The following is an 18940-nucleotide window of genomic DNA, read 5'->3' on the forward strand; positions in this document are numbered from 1 at the left end:
GTTTCACAGGAAGGATGAACAGCTTGCTTTCCTCCCCAGGATGGGAGGGAACTGTTTACTGTCAGATCACCCTGGCTGCAGAGACAGCAGAGACAGCTTCCTAGCACACACAGGCTTAACTCTTAGGTAAGACCTGTCTTGCACCCCCAGACTACATAGCTGGTACCATTGCACAAAATGGGGATCCCCAATGCTTGTCTCAGCTCGCCTCCCCAGCTTGGATAAGCTCCAACTTTTCACAAATAATCAAACCCTGATCAGACATCAATCTCCCTCAAGGCAATTAGGATGGGAAATGATTTTGCAGACCCCTGGAGGAGATTCCCCAACAAAGATGTTTCCCCTGGTCCTGCTACACAGCCCAGAGAGCTGCTAACACTGGGGATTGCAGGGGTGGGAGACAGGGTGACAGTTTTTTTCTGTCCCATCAAAACTTTGGGAGAACTTGGAACCCTACTTGATGGGATGGGACACTCTGACTCACTCTCATGATCAAGAGGTATGTATTGATGGCACTGTGAGTGCTTCACAGGGCCATGGCATCACTCTCATCACAAGCTTGACACTCACCATGCAGCTCCCACTGTGGAGCCCAGGTGACATGTGCCAGTCCCCACTGCTGCCACAGCCTCCCCAGCTGCCCCTGCCTGGGCAATGCTGAGCCTCGGGGAGCTGTGATGGCTCCTGGCACTGCCAACTGCTGATCTCAGCTGGGTGCAGAGCCAGCAGCCCAGCCCATGTTATGTCCCTCCAGCTGAAGCAATGGGCAGGGATTTGTCTTGCAGGTGGGGGGCACAGTAAGACATGATGCCCTCCTCACAAGGTGCTGGAATGCCCAGTATCTGCCCCCACAGAAGCTGTGGGGCAGAAACGTGGCAGCAAAGAGGTTCCTTCCCGTACTACTGGGTGCAGGAAGGGTGTTTGTCTTTTCTGCAGGAACAGCCACCTAGGAGGCAGTTCACAGAGCCTTTTCCTTCCTCCTCACAGAGTAAAAGGCTGGATATTTGCCGAGATTGAGATTACAGCACATATGTATCTAGATTTCTGTCTCACCGAGTCTGAGAGAAAGCTGGGGGCACTTTGGAAACCTTTCCAAGTCCTGTTCCTCTGCTCAGGGGGAACAGAGGTGGGAGGGAAGGGGCTGCCAGTTTCTCTGCCAGCAATGGGATGCCAAGGCATGGCTCACCTGTAAGAGGGTGCCCTGGGGGAAGTGTTTGTATGCTGACAGTGAGCCAGCTATCCCGAGCAGCCTCTGGCCCTGCGTAGCAGGCTAAGAGTGCACATGTGCCCGCCCAGCCTCGGGACTTTGGCAGAGCAGAGAAGAGAACCATTGTCCCTGCCCCACAGGCACTGCCCGCCACCGCGACCTCGGCTGGTACAGACTGCCGGGTGGGACACAGTGGCTGTGCCATGGCCGGAATGCTCTGGCCAGCAGTAACCGTGGTCCTGCTCTCCTTTGCTGTGTGTCTGGAGGCCAGCCCGGAGCTGTCCGGTGAGTCATGGTGAAGGCGGGGAGGAGGGGGATGCTGAGAACTGCGCTGGTATGATGGGAGGGCAAAGCGACAGCAGGTTGGTGGGGTACAGACAAGTGAGGTATAAACCATAGCAATCCAGAGTAAATTTCCCCAAAATGCTGGGATTTCTTTATCCCCACACCGGGCTGTTCTTTAAAAACACACTACAGACATCCCAGAGCCCTTGTGTGCGTGAGAGTGGCTCCCCAGATCTGCTGTGCTCTCTTGGATAGTTTGCAAGCAGAAATGCAAAGAAACAACGATCAAGCCAGTCCCTGGGCTTTGCTGAGCTCGATGAGCTCGATGCTCATGTCCTCGGTGCTGGGCACTGTGTAGAGTGTAGAAGGAGCACCAGGGGGCTGCCCTGCCAGCCTTCCCTGCTCTGAGAAAGGAAGGGAAGAGTTGGGTTGAAGCTGTACCTGGTCCCTAGACAGAGCTGGTGGCCACTTGTGAGTAGGGGTGCTGCCGGGTGTCCTGCCACGAGACACATCATGGGCCAGAAGCACTCCCAGAACCATGCTGGTGAGCCTTATAGATGTAGTCAAGGCAGAAATTTGGGATCCCTTCTGCCCCAGCATTTTGAACAGTCAGGACAGGTGCAGGCAGGCTGGGCACCAGGTATTCCCCAGGGATCATCTGGAAACAGCCACACACACCCTCCAGCTGAGCCCAGGTAGGTGAAAACCTGATGCTGCAGGGCGGGCTGTGGTGAGGAGGATGTGATTTCATCTGGGCAGACCTAATGGCACAACCACAGCACCAGAGACCCAGTCAGCTGTAGTGGCATGAATCACTCACAATGTCCTTGACATGGCGCCACCCAAAAAATCATCTTCACAACTGCTCACTGGCCCAAAATAGTGTGATGGAGAAACCTCTGCCCCCATGGCAGTGTTTGAGCCTCAGTTTTAAAATACAAGCCACTGGTGCGTTCTGGCATGACAGCAGAACAAGGTGCCTACCCCAAGGCTCGATTTGGGGAAACCCATTTCTTCTCACATTTCTCCCCTGAGTTCCCTGCCACCCCTAAGATTTGGCTGAGCCCTCTGCATCCAAGGCTGCCCAGAAGTGGAGTGTTTAGGCAGCCCTACATCCAGCAGTGTTGGGTATGGGTAGGTGGGGTTGGAATCAGTGCTAGGCAGAGGTCAAGGCCAGGGTGCCTCTGAAACCTTCAGGAGAGCCTGACTGCTGCCAGGTGTAGGACTGCTGCAGGGGATGCAAAGGAAGGGGATGGGGGCTGCAGCCTGGGAAGAGTCCTGTGCCCCTCACACAGCCCAACATCCACTGATATGGGGCAAGCAGAGGAGACGGACCTCCTGCCCCCCCTTATGACCCCTGTACCCCAAGGGTCTGATCCAGCTCTGTGCCATTCAAACAACATCTTTGCATCACACTGGAGCTTTGACCTGGCTGGAACACCTTGTCCACTGCCATCTACCCTCCTGTACCTCTCCTTTCCTCTCTCCTCCAGCATGCAGAGAAGCAATCGAGGGCTTGCTCCTGGGATGCTGAGGCCACCCAGTTGCTCATCCCAGCTTGTGAGGGATAATGCCAAGGGAGAGATGAACTCTGGGCTGGAGGCAGCTCCCAGCTGCACCCGCTGCCATATCAGGGAGGGATGCTGACTGCAGATGCCAAAGGGTTAGTGGCAGCACTGAAGGTGAAAGGGGCCCTTTGTGCTGCTGAGCCTGGCACCAGTTTGCAGAGAGGGAGGGGAGCTGGTGCTTCCACCTTCTTGTCTTGGTTTGGGGGAGTTTGACACACTGGGATTTGGGGGACAGGGTGCATGTCCTGCCCTGGGTGCCAGCACTGGCCTGGGGCTGAGGTGCAAGTTCCTCCAAAGACTCCACAGCTGGGGTTTGGGGGTCTGTGATCTGCTCAGAAGCCCCATGTTGCCCTGTTCCCATCTCTCACGCCTCAAAATTATGCTTCCTCTTTGCTTTTGTTTTATTCAAAGATGCAAAGTGCTTCATTCAGGGCCTACACATCACATTTCATCAGCTTTTCTTGCTTCCTCAGCCTTCCCCAGCAACTGGTGCCTGCTCAGAGTACCTGGGAGCTTGAAGAGCTGTTACAAAAACAGCTTCCTTGCCCACCCAGTACAGCCAATGCCAACTGGAGCTTCATCTTAAGCCCCTGGAGAGGCTGGACAGGACAGTCACACTTTGTTGTCCCCTGCAGGGAAAACAATGGAGGCAGTAGTTTGGGACACAAACTAGGCAGGATTGAAAGAAAGAAAGAAGCATTCTGTGATGGAAATTGAAGGAGGGAAGGGCCAGTGCCCATTGAAATGGTTGTGGGCCAGGAATAGTTTGCACCAAGACACTGGGCTTCTTCAGCAGAGACCTGAAGCCAGCTGGGCTCAAGTGATGACTTTGTGACTCACACACATCCATACTGACCCAGCCAGCTGTGGGGAGTTAGTTGCAGCAGCCCCTGGACCCTTCTCTTATCTGGCTCATAGCTCAACTTGTGACAGACTTGTGAGAGTGCATCCTCCTCACTCCAGGCATCATCACTGGGGGACCATCTCTGGCTCACTCTTGTTCTCTCCCCACCATGGCTCCATAACAAGCCTGATTTTCTCTAAACACTTGACAACTCCTTATGGGATTTCCCTATCTTCTCTGGCCTTTTGTACTGCCTCCAGCTTACCTTTCCTGTTGCTAACCAGCTCAGCTATTCTGTGCTGCTTTCCAGGCTCCTAGCAGCAATGCTGTATGCAAGGTTTGCTACAAGCCCATCTCCTCTGATGCTGTCCTGCTCTTATCTTGTTCACTCTATAAGTGCCTCATCTCAAGAAATCCTCGCTGCCACCAGCACTTGGATGTCCAAGTGCCACCACTGCTGTGGCCCTGGTGTCTCCTCTGGACAATGCCACCCCTGCTTTCCCCTTCCAGGGTACCTGCGCAAGGTGCTGAGGAACCACACTGCCCACACCTGTGATGGAGAGCAGCTCCTCATCGTCTGCCCTCGCAAAACCACCATCAGCATCCTCGGGGCCTTCTATGGGCGTCGAGTGTCCAGCACCCACCTCTGCCCCAGCCCTGACAATGCCTCCCAGGAGAGCACCGAATGCACATCTCCCACTGCCTACCTGGTAAGGGAGGAATCCCAGGGTCCCTAGGCTGCACCACCCTCTGTCTGCACATCACTGAGCTGCCTGCTTGGGCTGGGGGGCTGCAGGCAATGCAGCCTCCCCATGCCCTCTGAGCAGGTTTTCATCAGCATCAGGATTACAGAATCATGGAATCAAAGAATCACAAACACTTCTTGAATTCTGTTAGGCTTGATGGTGAGACCACGTCTCTAGGGAGCCTGTTCCCAACCACCTTCTGTGAGAGGAACCTTTTTCTAATATCCAGCCTAAACCCACCCTAACACAACTTCAGCCCATTCCCTCAGGTCCTGTCACTGGTAACCACAGAGGAGAAATCAGTGCTTGCCCCTTCTCTTCCCTTCATGAGGAAGTTGTAGACTGAAATGAAGTCCCCCTCAGACTTCTCCAGGCTGAACAGACCAAGTGTCCTCAGCCAGTCCTCATAAGGCTTCCCGTAAAGGCCCTTCACAGTATTTGTTGCCCTCCTTTAGAAGTCCTCTAATAGTTTAATATCTTTCTTATAATGCAGTGACCAAAACTGCACACAGTATTCAAAGTGAGGCTGCCCCATGCAGCGCAGAACCATACAATTCCCTCCCTGGCCTGGCTGAGCCTGATGCCCCCCAGGACATGGCTGGCCCTCCTGCTGACTTATATTCAGGCTTTTGTTGACCAAGATCCTTTGCTGTGGCACTGCTTTCCAATATCAAACTCCCCAGTTTGTCCATACACCCAGGGTTGCCCCATCCCAGGTGCAGAATCCAGCACTTTCCCTTGTTGAACTTCCTATAGTTGGTGATTGCACAGTCCTCTAATTTGTTGAGGTCTCTCTGTGGGGCCTCCCGGCCTTCAAGGGAGTCAACAGTTCCTGACAGTTTTGTATCAATCTGTGATTCACTGTGCGGCTCTTTTCCTAGACTGTTTTTGGAAGATAAGGGCGGAAGAGATGTTCTGCGTCCCAGAGTAGAGCCTGGCAGGAGGCACTGCTGTGTCCTGAGCTGGCTTTTGGAGCAATCCCACAGGAAGCAGCAGGCTCAGAGAAAGCCCTGGCATCTGGGACCGGCGACTGGGAGAGGGGCAGTGCCAGAGCCAGGCTGTTGGGCTCATGAAATGAGACAGGACCTGACAAGATGCTGCACTCACCCCTGTGGCTGCATCCCCTGGGGTTAGCACAGAGCTTGGCTCTTCCCCAGCCAGAAGCAGCACCCATCCGTGCTGGCAGGTCTCAGGGAGTGGATTAATGAAGCAGACCAAAGGGATGCCTGTTTGATGGCAGCAGTTGGTGCAGGGAAAGGGTAGGAAAGCAGAGGCTGACTGAAGAAAAGGGACGGAACCTCCTCAAAGCTGATGCCTGCATCCCTCAATGGGGACATTGTTTCATATGCTGCTTTTCTAAGACCCTGTTCCAGCTCCTTACTAGGGCTGGAGCAAACCTGCAGCAAAGCCAGTGACTGCACGTACCTACAAGAAAAGAGAATGAGCTGGCAAAGATGAAAAAGAGCTGAGGAGCCAGTGCCCTGCTTAGGAGCTGACAGGGCTTTCCTGCCGGGTCCTGCTCCAGCCATACATCCCCTCCTGGGGTCCTGCGTTTTCCAGGAGCTCTGCAAGCACCAAACCAGGCCACACTGGCACGGCACCAGGCTGGCCCATGAGGGGAAACAAACACAGGTCAGGGTCCCCTCTCTGCAGGAGGGAGAGTATGGCATGGCACAGGTGCTTGGAAACTGAAGGGCAGGTCTGAGAGCAGGTCTGTGTTACTCTGGTTCATACTGGTTGAACAGTGGGGTGGCCATGCTGGCACAGGACTGGGATGCTCCCTGCTGCTTAAGGAGCAGGGATGTCTGGAGGGCAGAGTAGAGCTGCTGCCAAGGCTCAGCTCTGTTTAGGCAGCAACTGGGAAGAGAGATTGCTTGTGTTTCCTGAGTGAATTTCCCTTCTGACAGCCAGTGAGGACCAGGGGGAGGCTTAGTCCTGAGCTGGGCAGGGACAGAGGAGGGGAAGAAGAGATGAGAAGGAGCTCCGTTTTGGGTGCTGGGAACCCCGGGCCTGAGTCACGAGGCAGCAGCAAGGGAATAAACCGCTCCCTGCTGCCGGCAGCCCCCGCTCCGCTGCGGAGCCACGGCTGTGGGATCTGTGGGGGCAAAGAGGGGGCCATGGGACAGGGAGCCCCACAGCCACCCAAAGTCGGGCAGTCCAGGGACTCTTGGCAGAGCCGAGGGCGCGGCGCGGCCGCTCGGGGGCTGTTCCCGTGTGCGGGGGCGGGGACGACCAGCGGGCGAACCCCTGTCCCCGCCGCGTGGCCGCGCGGGGACATCGCGCGGAGCGTGGGGACATCGAGCGGCGTGCGGCGGTACCGGGATGCCAGCGCGGGCAGTGGCAGAGCTATGCCCGCACACAGCTCACTGTGGGTGCGGGGGAGGAACTGCTTCAGGAACGGGCACTGGAATTGGGATGTCTGCATCAGGGGTGGGCAGAAGTAGCTGTGGGACACTTCTGTGGAGTGAGAGGCCACTTCCCTGAGCCTGATGATGGCACTGACAGACAGGAGGTGAGAACAGCCTCATGACTTCTCACCCAGCTTACACGTGTTCCACTCTGCTCTCCAGAAGCTGCTGGCTGAGTGTCAGGACCAGCAGTGGTGTCAGTTCTCGGTGCACAGCCAGGTCTTTGGGCCAGACCCATGCCCTGGGACACACAAGTATCTCATCGCTTCTTACAAGTGCCGGCCAGGTGAGGTGGAGCATGGTGTGGGCAACACTGCGTGGGCTCTCCCTGACCTCGGCTGCTCAGATGGGGCAGGAAGGAGAGCATTGCTGCTCCTGTACCTTGCAGCTCTCTCTCAACCCTTGCCTAAGAGAGGGGCTGCAGGTGATTCAGGATGCATTGGGACATGCAGCGGTGTCACTCCCTAGGGAACCATCGGATCAAGACCGTGTGCGAGAATGACAAGCTCAGGCTGCAGTGTCGACCAAAATCCATCCTGGCCATTTATTCTGCAAGTTATGGACGATTCCTGCAGGGCAAAGCAGAGTGTGATGCCTTGAACACTGGAGGACCTCATATAGGTATGCCAGAATGGTTTGAGACAGAAATGGGGCAGGAATCATGCAGAGAGTATGGCACAAGTCCACCACTGGGCTGTACCTGTGTCCCTTGGACTCTGCTGGCTGATGCCCAGCAGGGAGGGGCAGACAGCTCTACCCATGAGTCCATGCCTCATGTCTCTGCAGAGTGTGTGGCTCCAGACGCTCTGCGCAGGGTCTCCAAGAAGTGCCACCGCAAGGGGAATTGCACCGTGGCTGCTGATAAGGCCACCTTCGGAGACCCATGCCTCCCGGGCATGAAGAAGCAGTTGCGAGTCTCTTACACCTGTGGTGAGAGCTTCCCACAGAGCCAGGGGCACAGGGGCCACTGATGGAGTGTCTTCTGTGCCCACCCTATGCCAGGCAGGCAGGGGCATGGGGCTCCCCAGGGAGGCAAGGGCTGCTGGGGAGGAGCAGGGTGGTGATGCTTGCTGTGTGCTCTCCTTGCAGTGCCCAAGCAGCTGCTGGAGGAGGTGGGCCCTGACACCTCAGACCCCTTCCTGCTCTCGGACTACATGCACGGTAATGTTGGGGGAGGAAGGTTACACCACAAGCAGTGTGGCACCATGTCCGTGCTCAGGTGAACCAGCCCTTCCATGGTTTGTCTGCATCCCTGGTACCAGCTCCAGCCTAGCATCTGTCCCATGTTGGAAGCCATCCCTTGGTCAGTGCCCATTCTGAGGGGATGGAGGTGGCATCCTGGGCGCTGGAAGCAGGGGAGAAGAAGACACACAGGGTCATCCCTGAAGACAGCAGAGCACTTGTGCAGGAAGGATGGAGTGTGGTATGGGGAAGGACAAGCAGGAGCAGGCAGCTGGGACACGGGGCATCAGGAGCACCTTGTGTCTCAGCCTGCACCTCCTTGTCACTGCAGGTGGCTGGTACAAAGGGCCCAGGTTCTCCAGGCTCCAAGAAGACCGCATGATTTTTACTAGCTCTCTGGCAGCTTTTGCCCACCTTTGGGGTATGTGCCCTTCCTGGGTCTCATGCAGCACCTGGGGAAACAGGACAAGCTGAGGGATGGCTGACCTCCTGATGGCCCCAGCTCAAGCCAGGGCTCATCTCAAAGGCAGCCAGACCCCAAACCTCTCCAGGAGGGCCAACAGGTACACGAAGGAGCAGGGCACCAAGTGCCTATGTGGGGTTTGGGGTGGACAGGTAGAGCGGGAGCTCAGAGGTTGAACAAGCCCCAAAATCCTACAGCATCAAGAGTCACGGTGTGGCTGCAGTCCTGCCTGTGGACCTTCCTTTTCCAACAGGCCAGATTACCCACTGGATCTTTTCCTTCCTGCCCTGTCTGCAGGCACTGATTGAGATCACCTCTCTGCAGGCAAAAATTTCCCTTGCCAGAGGAAATTACTCATTTAATCCCCCAAGAGATTATTCTTTCCCTTGTTCTGCCTACCCTGCATCTCAGAGAAGGTTTTCTTTGGGGAAATGCATATTTCAGCACTGGTGGGTGCTGATGAAGCTCTAGGTGACACTTCCATGATCACTGAGGGTCTGTCCTGCCTCTGCAGCCTGGGTGGTGAGGGCATCCCTGCTCCTCTCCTCTTACTCCTATACACCTGCCAGAGGGGCTTTGCAAGCACTGATACCCCACAGACTGAAAAGCAGTTTGTACCCTGGTGTCTTTCTTTCCTTTTCCCCTCAGATGTCCCAGAGAAAGTTGCCCTCTACTTTCTTTGTGGAGTCTCAGGAGGCCTCATGCTGCTGCTGTGCATCATCAGCCCCAAAACGACCTTTCTCCAGGAGGTGGGGGAGGCTCTCAAAGACCCAGAGCTGGGGAGCAGCTTGAAGCTGGGCCGGACCAAGCTGCGGGATGAGCAGGATGAAGACATTGCTGATGACAGCTCCTCAGACTCCTCCTTCCGCCGCCTTACCAACACATACCGGGCCACTGACAGCATCTTCAGCCCTGAGCTGACGGCAGCTATGGAGGGAGCAGTGGAGCACCAGGGCCGCAGTGGGGAGGAGATCTGGATGCCCAAGGAGTCAAGCCCATATGCCATACACAAGATCAAATCAGCCACCAAATAAGAACTGGAAGAAAACAGCATGGAGAGCAGAGGGGTGCAGGCTCAGTGGGATCTGACATCAAAGAGACATAAGAGTTTGGGCTCCTTGAGGTGACTGGACATCCCAAGAAGCAGCGGGATCAGCTCCAGTGTGTCCATCAACCCACTGCTCCACCAGCATGGAAACCTCTGACCTGGGGGTGACATGCAGTCCTGCGGTGTGATGAGGGGCTATGTAATGGTTCTGTGGGCCATGGGCTCCTGTGCCACAGACACCACTAACCCTAACTAACCTCCTAGTTCTCAGCTTGCATTGTCTGTCTCTAGAATTTAACCCTGATTAGCTGTGCCAAGCACACCCTGAGCCCTTTGCGGCTGTTTGCTCCTACTTCTCCTTGGATACTGGCTTCCACTCCTGGTGCTGCAAACACGTCCTGCACTCGAGCACTGTGCCAGTGGTGGAGAGGCAGGAATGGCCAGGACACAGGAAGAGGCAGGTGGAGTGGGTGTACAAGCACAGCAGGCATCACCAGCACAGCCCCACCATGGTACATGCCATGGTGTGCCAAGGGAGCTACTCCCCAGGCTGGGGCCACTGGCAGCTCAGCACAACACTGGCTCTCCCCTCCCTGCAGGCATTCAGCAGCTCTGTCACCCTGTGTTGCTCTGTGCTTTCCTCTCTACTTTCCTCAGTGGCAGGAGAACCCCAAGTTTTAACTTGCTGTGGTTTTTTGCAGTGAATAAATGCAACAGCTCTTAGGCACATCTCTCCCTGACCTTGGTCGTTAGTAATGAAAAGGGGAAAAAGGAAGAAGCAAAGTTCAGCCCTCCCTATGTAGAGGAGTACCTTGCCTCCCACCAGTGCTTCTGGCACTGGGCCATGGGAAGCAACAAGTTGGGCCTGTTTTACCACAGGAAAGGACAAGGGAAAGGGAAAGGGAGAAAAGCAGTCCATCTGGGTCCCAGGAATGCTGCTTCTGTGTCCTTGCTGCTCTTCTTGAGCCTAGGGCTGTCGGAGTCTAGAACATCCCTCTGGCCACCCTGGAGGGTTTGGAGACCAGACAGGAGGGTCTGGGATCTTTACAAGGGGGTCAACCAGCCTCACACAGAGCCCAGGAGGACATTGCCTCTGATCCCTGGCCATGGGAGTGAATGCCCACATTGTATGAAGAATCACAAGCTGGGAGAATTCAAAATAAGTAGTATTTAGTTTATCATAGAATGTAAATGTAGAATCTAGGATTTTTAGTATGTGGGGTTGAAGAGACAAGATGGAGGAATTGGGGAGTGGCCCCTGTGCTCCTTGTTCTTGTTCTCGTCCCCCATTTTCTGCTGAGTTGGATCTCAAGGATTGGTTTAGAGTAGAACTGACATGTTAGTAAAGGTAGTAGGTATTGGTAAAATTTTGTAAATAAAAAATATGTCTTGGACAGTGGTTGGGTCAAGGGTACCGTGCATAAGGTGTGGGGCTTTCTGACCCACCCCAGTCCACCGCGTGTCCTGCTCTGCTGGGGATGCCTCACAGAGCTGAGAAAGAACTAAGATAAGGTACCCTGCCAAGGAGGCCTGGCAGAGCTGAAAAAGAACTGAGATAATGAAGAATAAACAACATTGGAAACCTACACTGGCGGACTCAGCTTGTCATCTCTACCTCTGGCGTGAAACACTTAGGGCAAAGAGAAGACAGAAAACCTTATTACCTCGGGGAACAGCAACCCCGAGGAAACTCCCAGGGAACAGCAACCCTGGGGGAAAAACCTTATTACCTTGGGGAACAGCAACCCCAAGGAGAATCTCAGGGAAAGTTAACCTTGAGATAGGGCTTTCCATCTGGTAAGCAATCCTAGAGCAAAGGTCCCCAGATACCATGCAGAGGGGCTTCTCAGCAGTCCTGCAGTGCCAGGAAGCCAGGCTGGAGCTGGGGTCTGCTCCAAGTCAAAAAGGCAGTGCAGGCTTTTTTAATGCTGTGGGAAGAGGCTGGATGGCAGCAACCCAGCTCTCCTCACAAAAGGGACATGCCAGGCACAAATGTTCTTGAGCCAGCACACATCAGAGTCTAATGGGAGGAGCCAAGGACTTGCATTTTACCTGATTTGGGGATTTGCTGAGGGAATGTCAGGGCCCAAGGAGAGCTTGCAGAGCTCTCACCTCCAGCTGGCCCCCAGCATCCTTAGATTGTGGGCAGGAGTGAGACCATAGCCTTGCCTCAATGCCTGTTCAGCTGGCACAGCTCCTGCTGCACAGCCATGGCTTCACCTTGCACTTCTTGCACTCCTCATCTTTTCTCCCACACGTCCCATGTCCAGGGGCAATGTCAGCCTGTGTGGTGCGAGTCACACCCCTGCAGCAGGGCTGGGATTCCCAAGAGCCTCACCAGAAGCACCAGTATGGCAGTACTTTGGAGACTGGAAAAGCCAGCTTTCCACTGCCAAACCTGGGCAGGATAGGCAGACATTAACCTGTCCCAAAGCAGGCAGCTCACCCCAGACTCTCACTCACACCCAGACCTGTGGGCAGACTTGGATGGGGGTTTTGGCTGAGGATCTTATCCCACAGGATAACCATGTTTCCATTGGCAGTGGGATGTGTCCTGCCTCTCCCTGGCTAGTATGCACCCAACTTGTATTTTTGGCTGGGCTATGCACTGCCTTAACATACACAGGGAAAGGCTGATCCCACAGGATCCCAAACCAACAACAAGCGAGCCTCAGGGAGCCCTCAGGCCAAGCACAGAAGTAGTGACACTGAGAGAGGTGGGGCTGGAGAGGACAAGTGGCCAAGAAAGGAACAAAGTGGGCTGGAGCTGCATCAGCCCTGATCAGTTTTGGGGACTGAAGGGATCCAAGATATTTGGGATCCAGGTTTAAACCTCCACTGAACGTGTGAGCAGAATTCTGCTCCTGGCCGTCCATAACCCAGGTGTGTCTGCTGGAGATGTGGCAGAGCTGCCCTCTTGCAGCCCAAGCCATGTGCCTAATCCTGCCCACGTGGCCCTTGAGTAGCAGGTTTAAATCCCCTCAGATGCTGGCACTGCTGTGTTTCCCTAGCCAGGTGTTCATCAGCTCCACCCGCAACAGCAGCACATGGGTGTGCGATTATCTGAAAGGCTTTTCTTGGGTTAAACTTAGGAACTTGAAAGGTTCTTCTGAGAACCTGGTGGCTGGGGGAAGCTCTCTTGTGCAGCAGTGCTGAGCTCTGCTGAGTGGTGAAGGGGCAAGTGAAGCCCCCTCAGTGGGGACTTCACTTGCACCAGAGTTCGGTGAAGTGCTAAAGCCCCCAAGAGTTGCTGAGGGCACAGGACCACTGCATGGTGGTGGCATGAGAGCAAAGAACTGAGCTGGAAACTCATAAAGGAGCAGAGTGATACAGTGAGCATCAAGTATATGAACATGGATCATGTGTCTGACATGAAAAGTGGGTGGTTTTTCCAAGACTAGTTCATCAAGGAACAAAGCAAGCTGTGGGTGTGAGGAGTCTCATGCATTCCTTTCCCGGTACATGGAAATTGACTTCAAGCCAACTAGCAGTCTGAGCAAGCCTTCTCAGAGCTCTCCCTGCCCGGCAGCCTGGCTGCATGGTAGGGGTCTCCCCAAGAACTACAATGCCCTCAAGGCTGGTCTTTGATACACACAGAATACTCTTACCCTCAGCAGGTGTTTGGTAAGTGGCCAGTATCTCATACAACCCCACAGTAGTGACTGTGATGTGTGCCTTGGTAACTTTGAGCCTGTCCTGGTCGCTGTGGATGATGGGTTAGTCCCAGTGAGCCTCATCTTGAACTTGGTCAGTCCTGCCTGTACAACACCACATGAACACTGCTCCTGCGGTACCTCAGACAGTGAAAGTAGGGTTAGACTAGATATGAGAAAAAGATCTTCCCTGTGAGGGTGGGCAGGCCCTGGCACAGGATGTCCAGAAAAGCTTCAGCTGCCCCTGGATCCCTGGCAGTGTCCAAGGTGAGGTTGGATGGGGCTTGGAGCAGCCTGGGCTCCTGGAAGGTGTCCCTGCCCATGGCAGGGAGTGGAAGGGGATGAATTTAAGGTCCCTTCCCACCCAAACCGTTCTGTGATTCTCCAAGCGATCTGAACCCTCTGTTCCCGACACTGGGTAAAGGAAGGTGCACGGCCAACACAGCCCGTCCTCCAAACCGGAGTTCCCCAGCTCGGTGGGAAAGGCTAGCCCCGAGGTCTGGGACCCACAGCCTCGGCTGCGGGCGGAGGCAGTGGAGGCAGTGGAGGCCGCTCCATCCGCGCCGAAGGACAGCAAAGCCAGGGCCGCTCTCCCAGGGCCCCCCGCTCTGCGGCCTGGCCGCCACGACAGCCCTGCCGGAGCTGCGGAACGGATTTAAACGGCGCCCGCTCCCACCAATCACTGCCCGCCCGGCCCGGCGCTCGCCCCGCCCCTGCCGCATGTTCGCCCTTCCATTGGCCGCCGGCGTTGAATTTTAAACCCTGCCGTCCTGCCCCTTAGCAACTGCGTCCCTCTGCGCTCGCCGATTGGTCGCTGCCTGGCACCGCCTCGCACTCTGATTGGGCGAGCCTCGGCCAGTGCTGGCCGGCCGCTACCGAACTGCTACTTTCAAAAGCGCCGGGGCCGGAGGTGCAGGCACAGCGCGATCGGGCATGGGTGAGTGGGGAGGGACACGGCGGGCGTGGGTCACCGGGGGAAACTGGGCATAGGTGAGTGGGGAGGAACACGGCGGGCATGGGTGAGTAGGGAGTGGGATCTCCGAGGGCTTCGGGGCAGCGGACAGCTCTGGGACCCCTAGCTGGCAGGCATGGGGACTCTGGAAGATGCAGAGGAGTAAGGGCTTCCAAGATCCCCATCTCCCCTGGGAACTCCGGGGAATGCAGGGGAGAGGGGAACTTTGGGACTCCCGACTCCCCTAAGGGACCCAAAGGGTTGTAGAGAAGTGGAGATCTCCAAGACCTCTGGCTCCCCGAGGAAGTACAAGCCCTTGCATCCTTCTCTGGGATGTAGGAATCTGGGAATTTCTTATCCCCCCTCCCACCTCGCCCAGCAGAGTGCATTTGGTGATGGTCTTTGGGGTCCGTGTCCCTCCCTCCCCGGGAGCATCCCTAGCCAGATTTGTCTTGGGGCACCACTCACTTGCCATGCTCGGGGAAGGCGTCAGTCCTGCTGTGCTAATCCCCAGGAGGGACAAACGCCCCCCTGATCTGCTCCAGGCTGGGAGGGTATCCCTGGAGGCAGGCCAGCTGCAGCCCCCATCACACCATGCCTTGCCTCCAGCTTGCTCACAGAGACCAAGGGAGAGGATGCCATTGCCACGCAATGCCAAGATGCTGACCACCAAGCAGTCCCGAGCAGGCAAGGTAGGCCCTGCTGCAGAGAATGTCGACCCTGAGAAGGTGAGCACCGAACCAGGCGAGGGCTGTAGGGGGGCCTCCTGTGGGGCAGCTGACCACCATCTTCTAACAGCCTCTATTGCAGGAGGAGAGCTGTCATGCCAAGAGGTCTTCGTCCTCACCCCAGGGTGGGCCCAAGAAAAGATCAGCATTCGGAGACATCACCAATGTGAGTGCTTCTGTGAGAGTGGGGACTCTGGTGCCCCCTGTGAGCCCCCCATGGGGTGGGAGGCATGCCCCATTCCCGTTAGGAAGAGGAGAGGTCTCCCTGCAGGCCATATCTCGCTTTCCACTGTGCAGCCCCTGTATGCCCTTGTTCTGACCCAAACAGGCTCGAAAGAACCAGGTGGTGGCAGGGAAGAAGGAGGCTGTGAAAGTTGCTCCACCCAAGGCACAGAAAGCACATAATGCTTTGGGGGTGGCCAAGAACAATGAGATCAACCTTAAAAAGTGAGTAGCTGGAAGCAGGGGTTTGCTGCAAACTTGTCCCATGGGGGCAAGTAGTAGGTGCTTCCCTTGGGTGATGAAGGCTGAGCCAGATATACAAGTTCCCTCCAGCAGGAGGGAACTTGTATATCTACTGTAAATGGCATCAGGTTGTGGCAGGGGAGGGTTAGGTTGGATATTAGGAAAAATTTCTTTCCCAAAAGGGCTGTCCAGCCCTGGCACAGGCTGCCCAGGACACTTGTAGAGTCACTTTCCATGGAAGGATTTAAAAGTCATGTGGGTGTAGCTCTTGGGGACATGGTTTAGTGATGTTATGGCAGGGCTGGAGGAACTGTTGTCCTCTATATCTTTAAAGGTCTTTTCCAACCTAAGTGGTTTTAAGAGTCTGTGGGGATATTTTAGGGGTGGTTTTGACCCTTCCTGAAGTAGCAAGAGTCTCTGGAAGGCCCCTTTCACACAAGAAATTTGTTCTTCTCCCAGCAATGATTTATGCTCTTGTCCTTCCCAGGTCAATGAAGAAAACTCCCCCAACAGCTCCTGCAGAGCCCAAAGTGAATCCTGTGCCAGAGAAGCCGGTGTCTGTGCAGGAACTGAAGCCCCCTGAGGAGAGGGTAGGGACCCTGGGCTGCAGCATTGCCCCAGGCCCATCACAGCACTGGTCTGTAGCTGCCACTGGTGGTACTGGGGCACCAGGCAGTGCTTTGGGCCTTGGAGAGACTTCAGCTAGTGTGATGGAAAGGTGGGGAGGGGGGCAAAGTTCACCACCATCTTCCTTCAAGAATCCTCCCCCCCAGGAAAGAGTGGGGCAGGGACTGCAGGGTGATGAGGGCAGGTAAGAAACGGTGAGGGCATATGGGCAGCAGCCTTACCCTGGTTGGATGACTGGCACCCACAGGGCTTCTCTCTCACTGCTGCCACTTCCTTGCCAGCAGGTCCCAGCAGTGGAGGACATTGACAAGGAGCAGCTGGGTGACCCCTATGCAAATGCAGAGTATGCCAAGGAGATCTTTGAATACATGCGGGAAAGAGAAGTGAGTGATGCCTGTGCAGGGGGTGACAGGGGAAGGAGTGACTGCAGGCAGGGCCACTGACTGCCTAGAGGCTCTGACCACTTGGCAGGGGCCTGCACAGGTTGAGAAGGGGCTTGTTTGGGGGTGGGGATGTCTGCCCTGCCCCTGACGGCTGGCTCTTTGGCAGGAAAAATTCATGCTTCCTGACTATATGGAGAAGCAGACAGACATCAGTGGAGACATGCGTGCTATCCTTGTGGACTGGATGGTGGAGGTCCAGGTGAGAGGACACAGCTTTCTGCAGAGCAGCCTCCATGGCACATGTTTGGCATGTGTGACCTCAGTTGTGCTGGCAGGGGCTCCTGCAACCATTCCCAGTGCAGACCTGATTCTCCCCATGTGGGCTAGTGATGAGCCTACGTACCTCCCTCTGAGCCTAACCCATTGGCACCCCTGGCCTCTGTGAGAACTAGGTGGGGGCTGGGCAGGCCTAACTTCTGTCTGACACCCTGTTCTGATCCCCGCTCTCATTCTTGCAGGAGAACTTTGAGCTGAACCATGAGACACTGTACCTGGCTGTGAAGCTGGTGGACCACTACCTGGTGGAGGTGGTGAGCATGAGAGAGAAGCTGCAGCTCATTGGCTCCACTGCCATCCTCATTGCCTCCAAATTTGAGGTGACCCTTTGTGTGCTCTCCTGGGGTACAGGGGCAGAGGGGCTGTGCCTCTATGGTCCCTGTGGGGTTTTGGAGAAGGCCAGGCCACTGCCCTAAGAGCTGCCAGGGTGGCATGTCTGCCAGGTTCCTCCTTCCTGTCCCAAGGGCTGCCCATCACACAGTCATGACGGGCTGAAATCTGTGTCCTGGTGTCACTGGAGAGCTAGTTTCTCTCTGCTCTGCACAGACCATCAGGATACATCAGTTTATCTAATGCAGGCACGGAGTTCAAGCCAAGGGCTGGAGGAGTAGAGATGTCATTAAAGTCCCACAGGGTGTTAACAGTCCCTGCTGAGTCTAGCAGCATGTGAACACTTACAGGGCTTGTGGGATGGCTAGGATCTCCTGCGGGAGGCCAGGATGAGCCCCCATTGAGGTGCTGAGTGGTTGTGCCCCTACAGGAGCGGTGCCCACCATGTGTGGATGACTTCCTCTATATCTGTGATGATGCCTACAAGCGGGAGGAGCTTATTGCTATGGAGATGAGCATCCTCAGCACTCTCAAGTTCGACATCAACATCCCCATCCCCTACCGCTTCCTGCGGCGCTTTGCCAAGGTGAGTGCATTCAGAGGGTGGGCTGGGTTCCTCCAGACACCCCTTCTGTCGGCTCCATGAGACAGTGACTTGTATCTGCCAGGGCTTCTGGCTCCTAGTTGGCTGCAAGGAAACTTTGTCCAGGTCCCCTCAAAAGGGTTGAGGGATGTGAGGATGGTGGTCTGTGATAGGCTGGGTGATTGAAATCCCTGTCCTGTGCCCCAGAGGCAGCATTCTAGATCCCAAAAGGGCTGGGAAGGGGAGCAGCATTGCTCAGAAGGCTGAGCCTTTCCCTGCCAACTGGCTGTAGTGTGCCCGTGCCACCATGGAGACACTGACGTTGGCCCGCTTCCTCTGTGAGATGACCCTGCAGGAGTATGACTATGCCCGCGAGAGCCCCTCGAAGCTGGCTGCCAGCTGCCTGCTGCTAGCACTTACCATGAAGAACCTTGGGGGCTGGGTGAGTACTTGTCTAATTTAGAGTACCTGGCACTGCAGGGGGAGGCACTGCAGGGGGAGGCACTGCACCCGTGAGTGGGTGATGCATCAGGGCCATGATCAGATTTGGATGCTGGACAGGGAAGATGATGGCTGTCCTGTCATGGAGGGGACACAGCTTAGCCCTGCTGTTCCCTTGCAGACCCCTACACTGGAGTACTACAGTGGGTACAGTGCCCAGGACCTGCACCCCCTGGTGAAGAGGCTGAATTTCCTGCTCACATACCAGCCCCGTGACAAGCTGAACGCTGTGCGCAGCAAATACTCACATAGGTGAGTCATGGGGCTCTGTCCCCGCCGCAGGGGGTGACTCCACCAGCATGCACCCTGTGGTCCTGTAAGGATCTGGGAGCACTGGTGGATTGCTGTCAGGGCTGTGGTTGAGCACTAAGCCAACGTGTTCCTTCCAGGGTCTTCTTTGAGGTTGCCAAAGTGACCCCCATGGACATGCTGAAGCTTGAGGAGACACTCACTAGCTCCTAGCCCTACTCTGTGAATAAGCCTGTAAATAATGGGGTACCCTCAAGCAGGGTGGTACCATGTACATAAGTAATAGTAATTTTAACTGAGGAAGAGGTGGGAAGGGGGGGGAAAAAAAGTCATGTGTAACTGTTAATAAAATGTGATTGTCATACATGCTGGCACTGAAGAC

General features: G+C 55.5%; 2 protein-coding genes across 5 annotated transcripts; both read left to right on the forward strand.

The window, feature by feature from the left end:
* The first annotated feature begins 1072 nt into the window (after window positions 1-1072).
* On the forward strand, window positions 1073-11328 carry LOC134560527 (protein eva-1 homolog C-like). Of its 2 annotated transcripts, XM_063416622.1 has the most exons (8): window positions 1073-1492; window positions 4415-4614; window positions 7221-7344; window positions 7527-7679; window positions 7845-7988; window positions 8148-8219; window positions 8572-8661; window positions 9352-11328. In XM_063416622.1, the coding sequence occupies exons 1-8, from the start codon at window positions 1411-1413 to the stop codon at window positions 9735-9737; spliced, it is 1251 nt and encodes a 416-aa protein (XP_063272692.1). In that variant the 5' UTR covers window positions 1073-1410; the 3' UTR covers window positions 9738-11328. The 2 variants fall into 2 exon arrangements, with proteins under 2 accessions (XP_063272692.1, XP_063272693.1); XM_063416623.1 differs by lacking the exon at window positions 8572-8661.
* Window positions 11329-14279: 2951 nt separating this feature from the next.
* Window positions 14280-18885, forward strand: CCNB3 (cyclin B3). 3 transcript variants are annotated; one of them, XM_063416714.1, is made up of 12 exons: window positions 14280-14341; window positions 14966-15084; window positions 15167-15250; window positions 15413-15531; window positions 16037-16139; window positions 16458-16559; window positions 16726-16818; window positions 17078-17215; window positions 17656-17811; window positions 18164-18250; window positions 18431-18561; window positions 18699-18885. In XM_063416714.1, exons 1-12 carry the CDS (start codon window positions 14338-14340, stop codon window positions 18769-18771), a joined length of 1209 nt encoding a protein of 402 aa, XP_063272784.1. In that variant the 5' UTR covers window positions 14280-14337; the 3' UTR covers window positions 18772-18885. The 3 variants fall into 3 exon arrangements, with proteins under 3 accessions (XP_063272784.1, XP_063272782.1, XP_063272783.1); XM_063416712.1 differs by having other exon boundaries at window positions 18101-18250; window positions 18699-18883; XM_063416713.1 differs by having other exon boundaries at window positions 16461-16559; window positions 18101-18250; window positions 18699-18883.
* The last annotated feature ends 55 nt before the right edge of the window (window positions 18886-18940 follow it).

Source organism: Prinia subflava, chromosome 20 (genome assembly GCF_021018805.1).
Source record: "Prinia subflava isolate CZ2003 ecotype Zambia chromosome 20, Cam_Psub_1.2, whole genome shotgun sequence".
In the NCBI taxonomy this organism is placed as follows: Eukaryota; Metazoa; Chordata; class Aves; order Passeriformes; family Cisticolidae; genus Prinia; species Prinia subflava.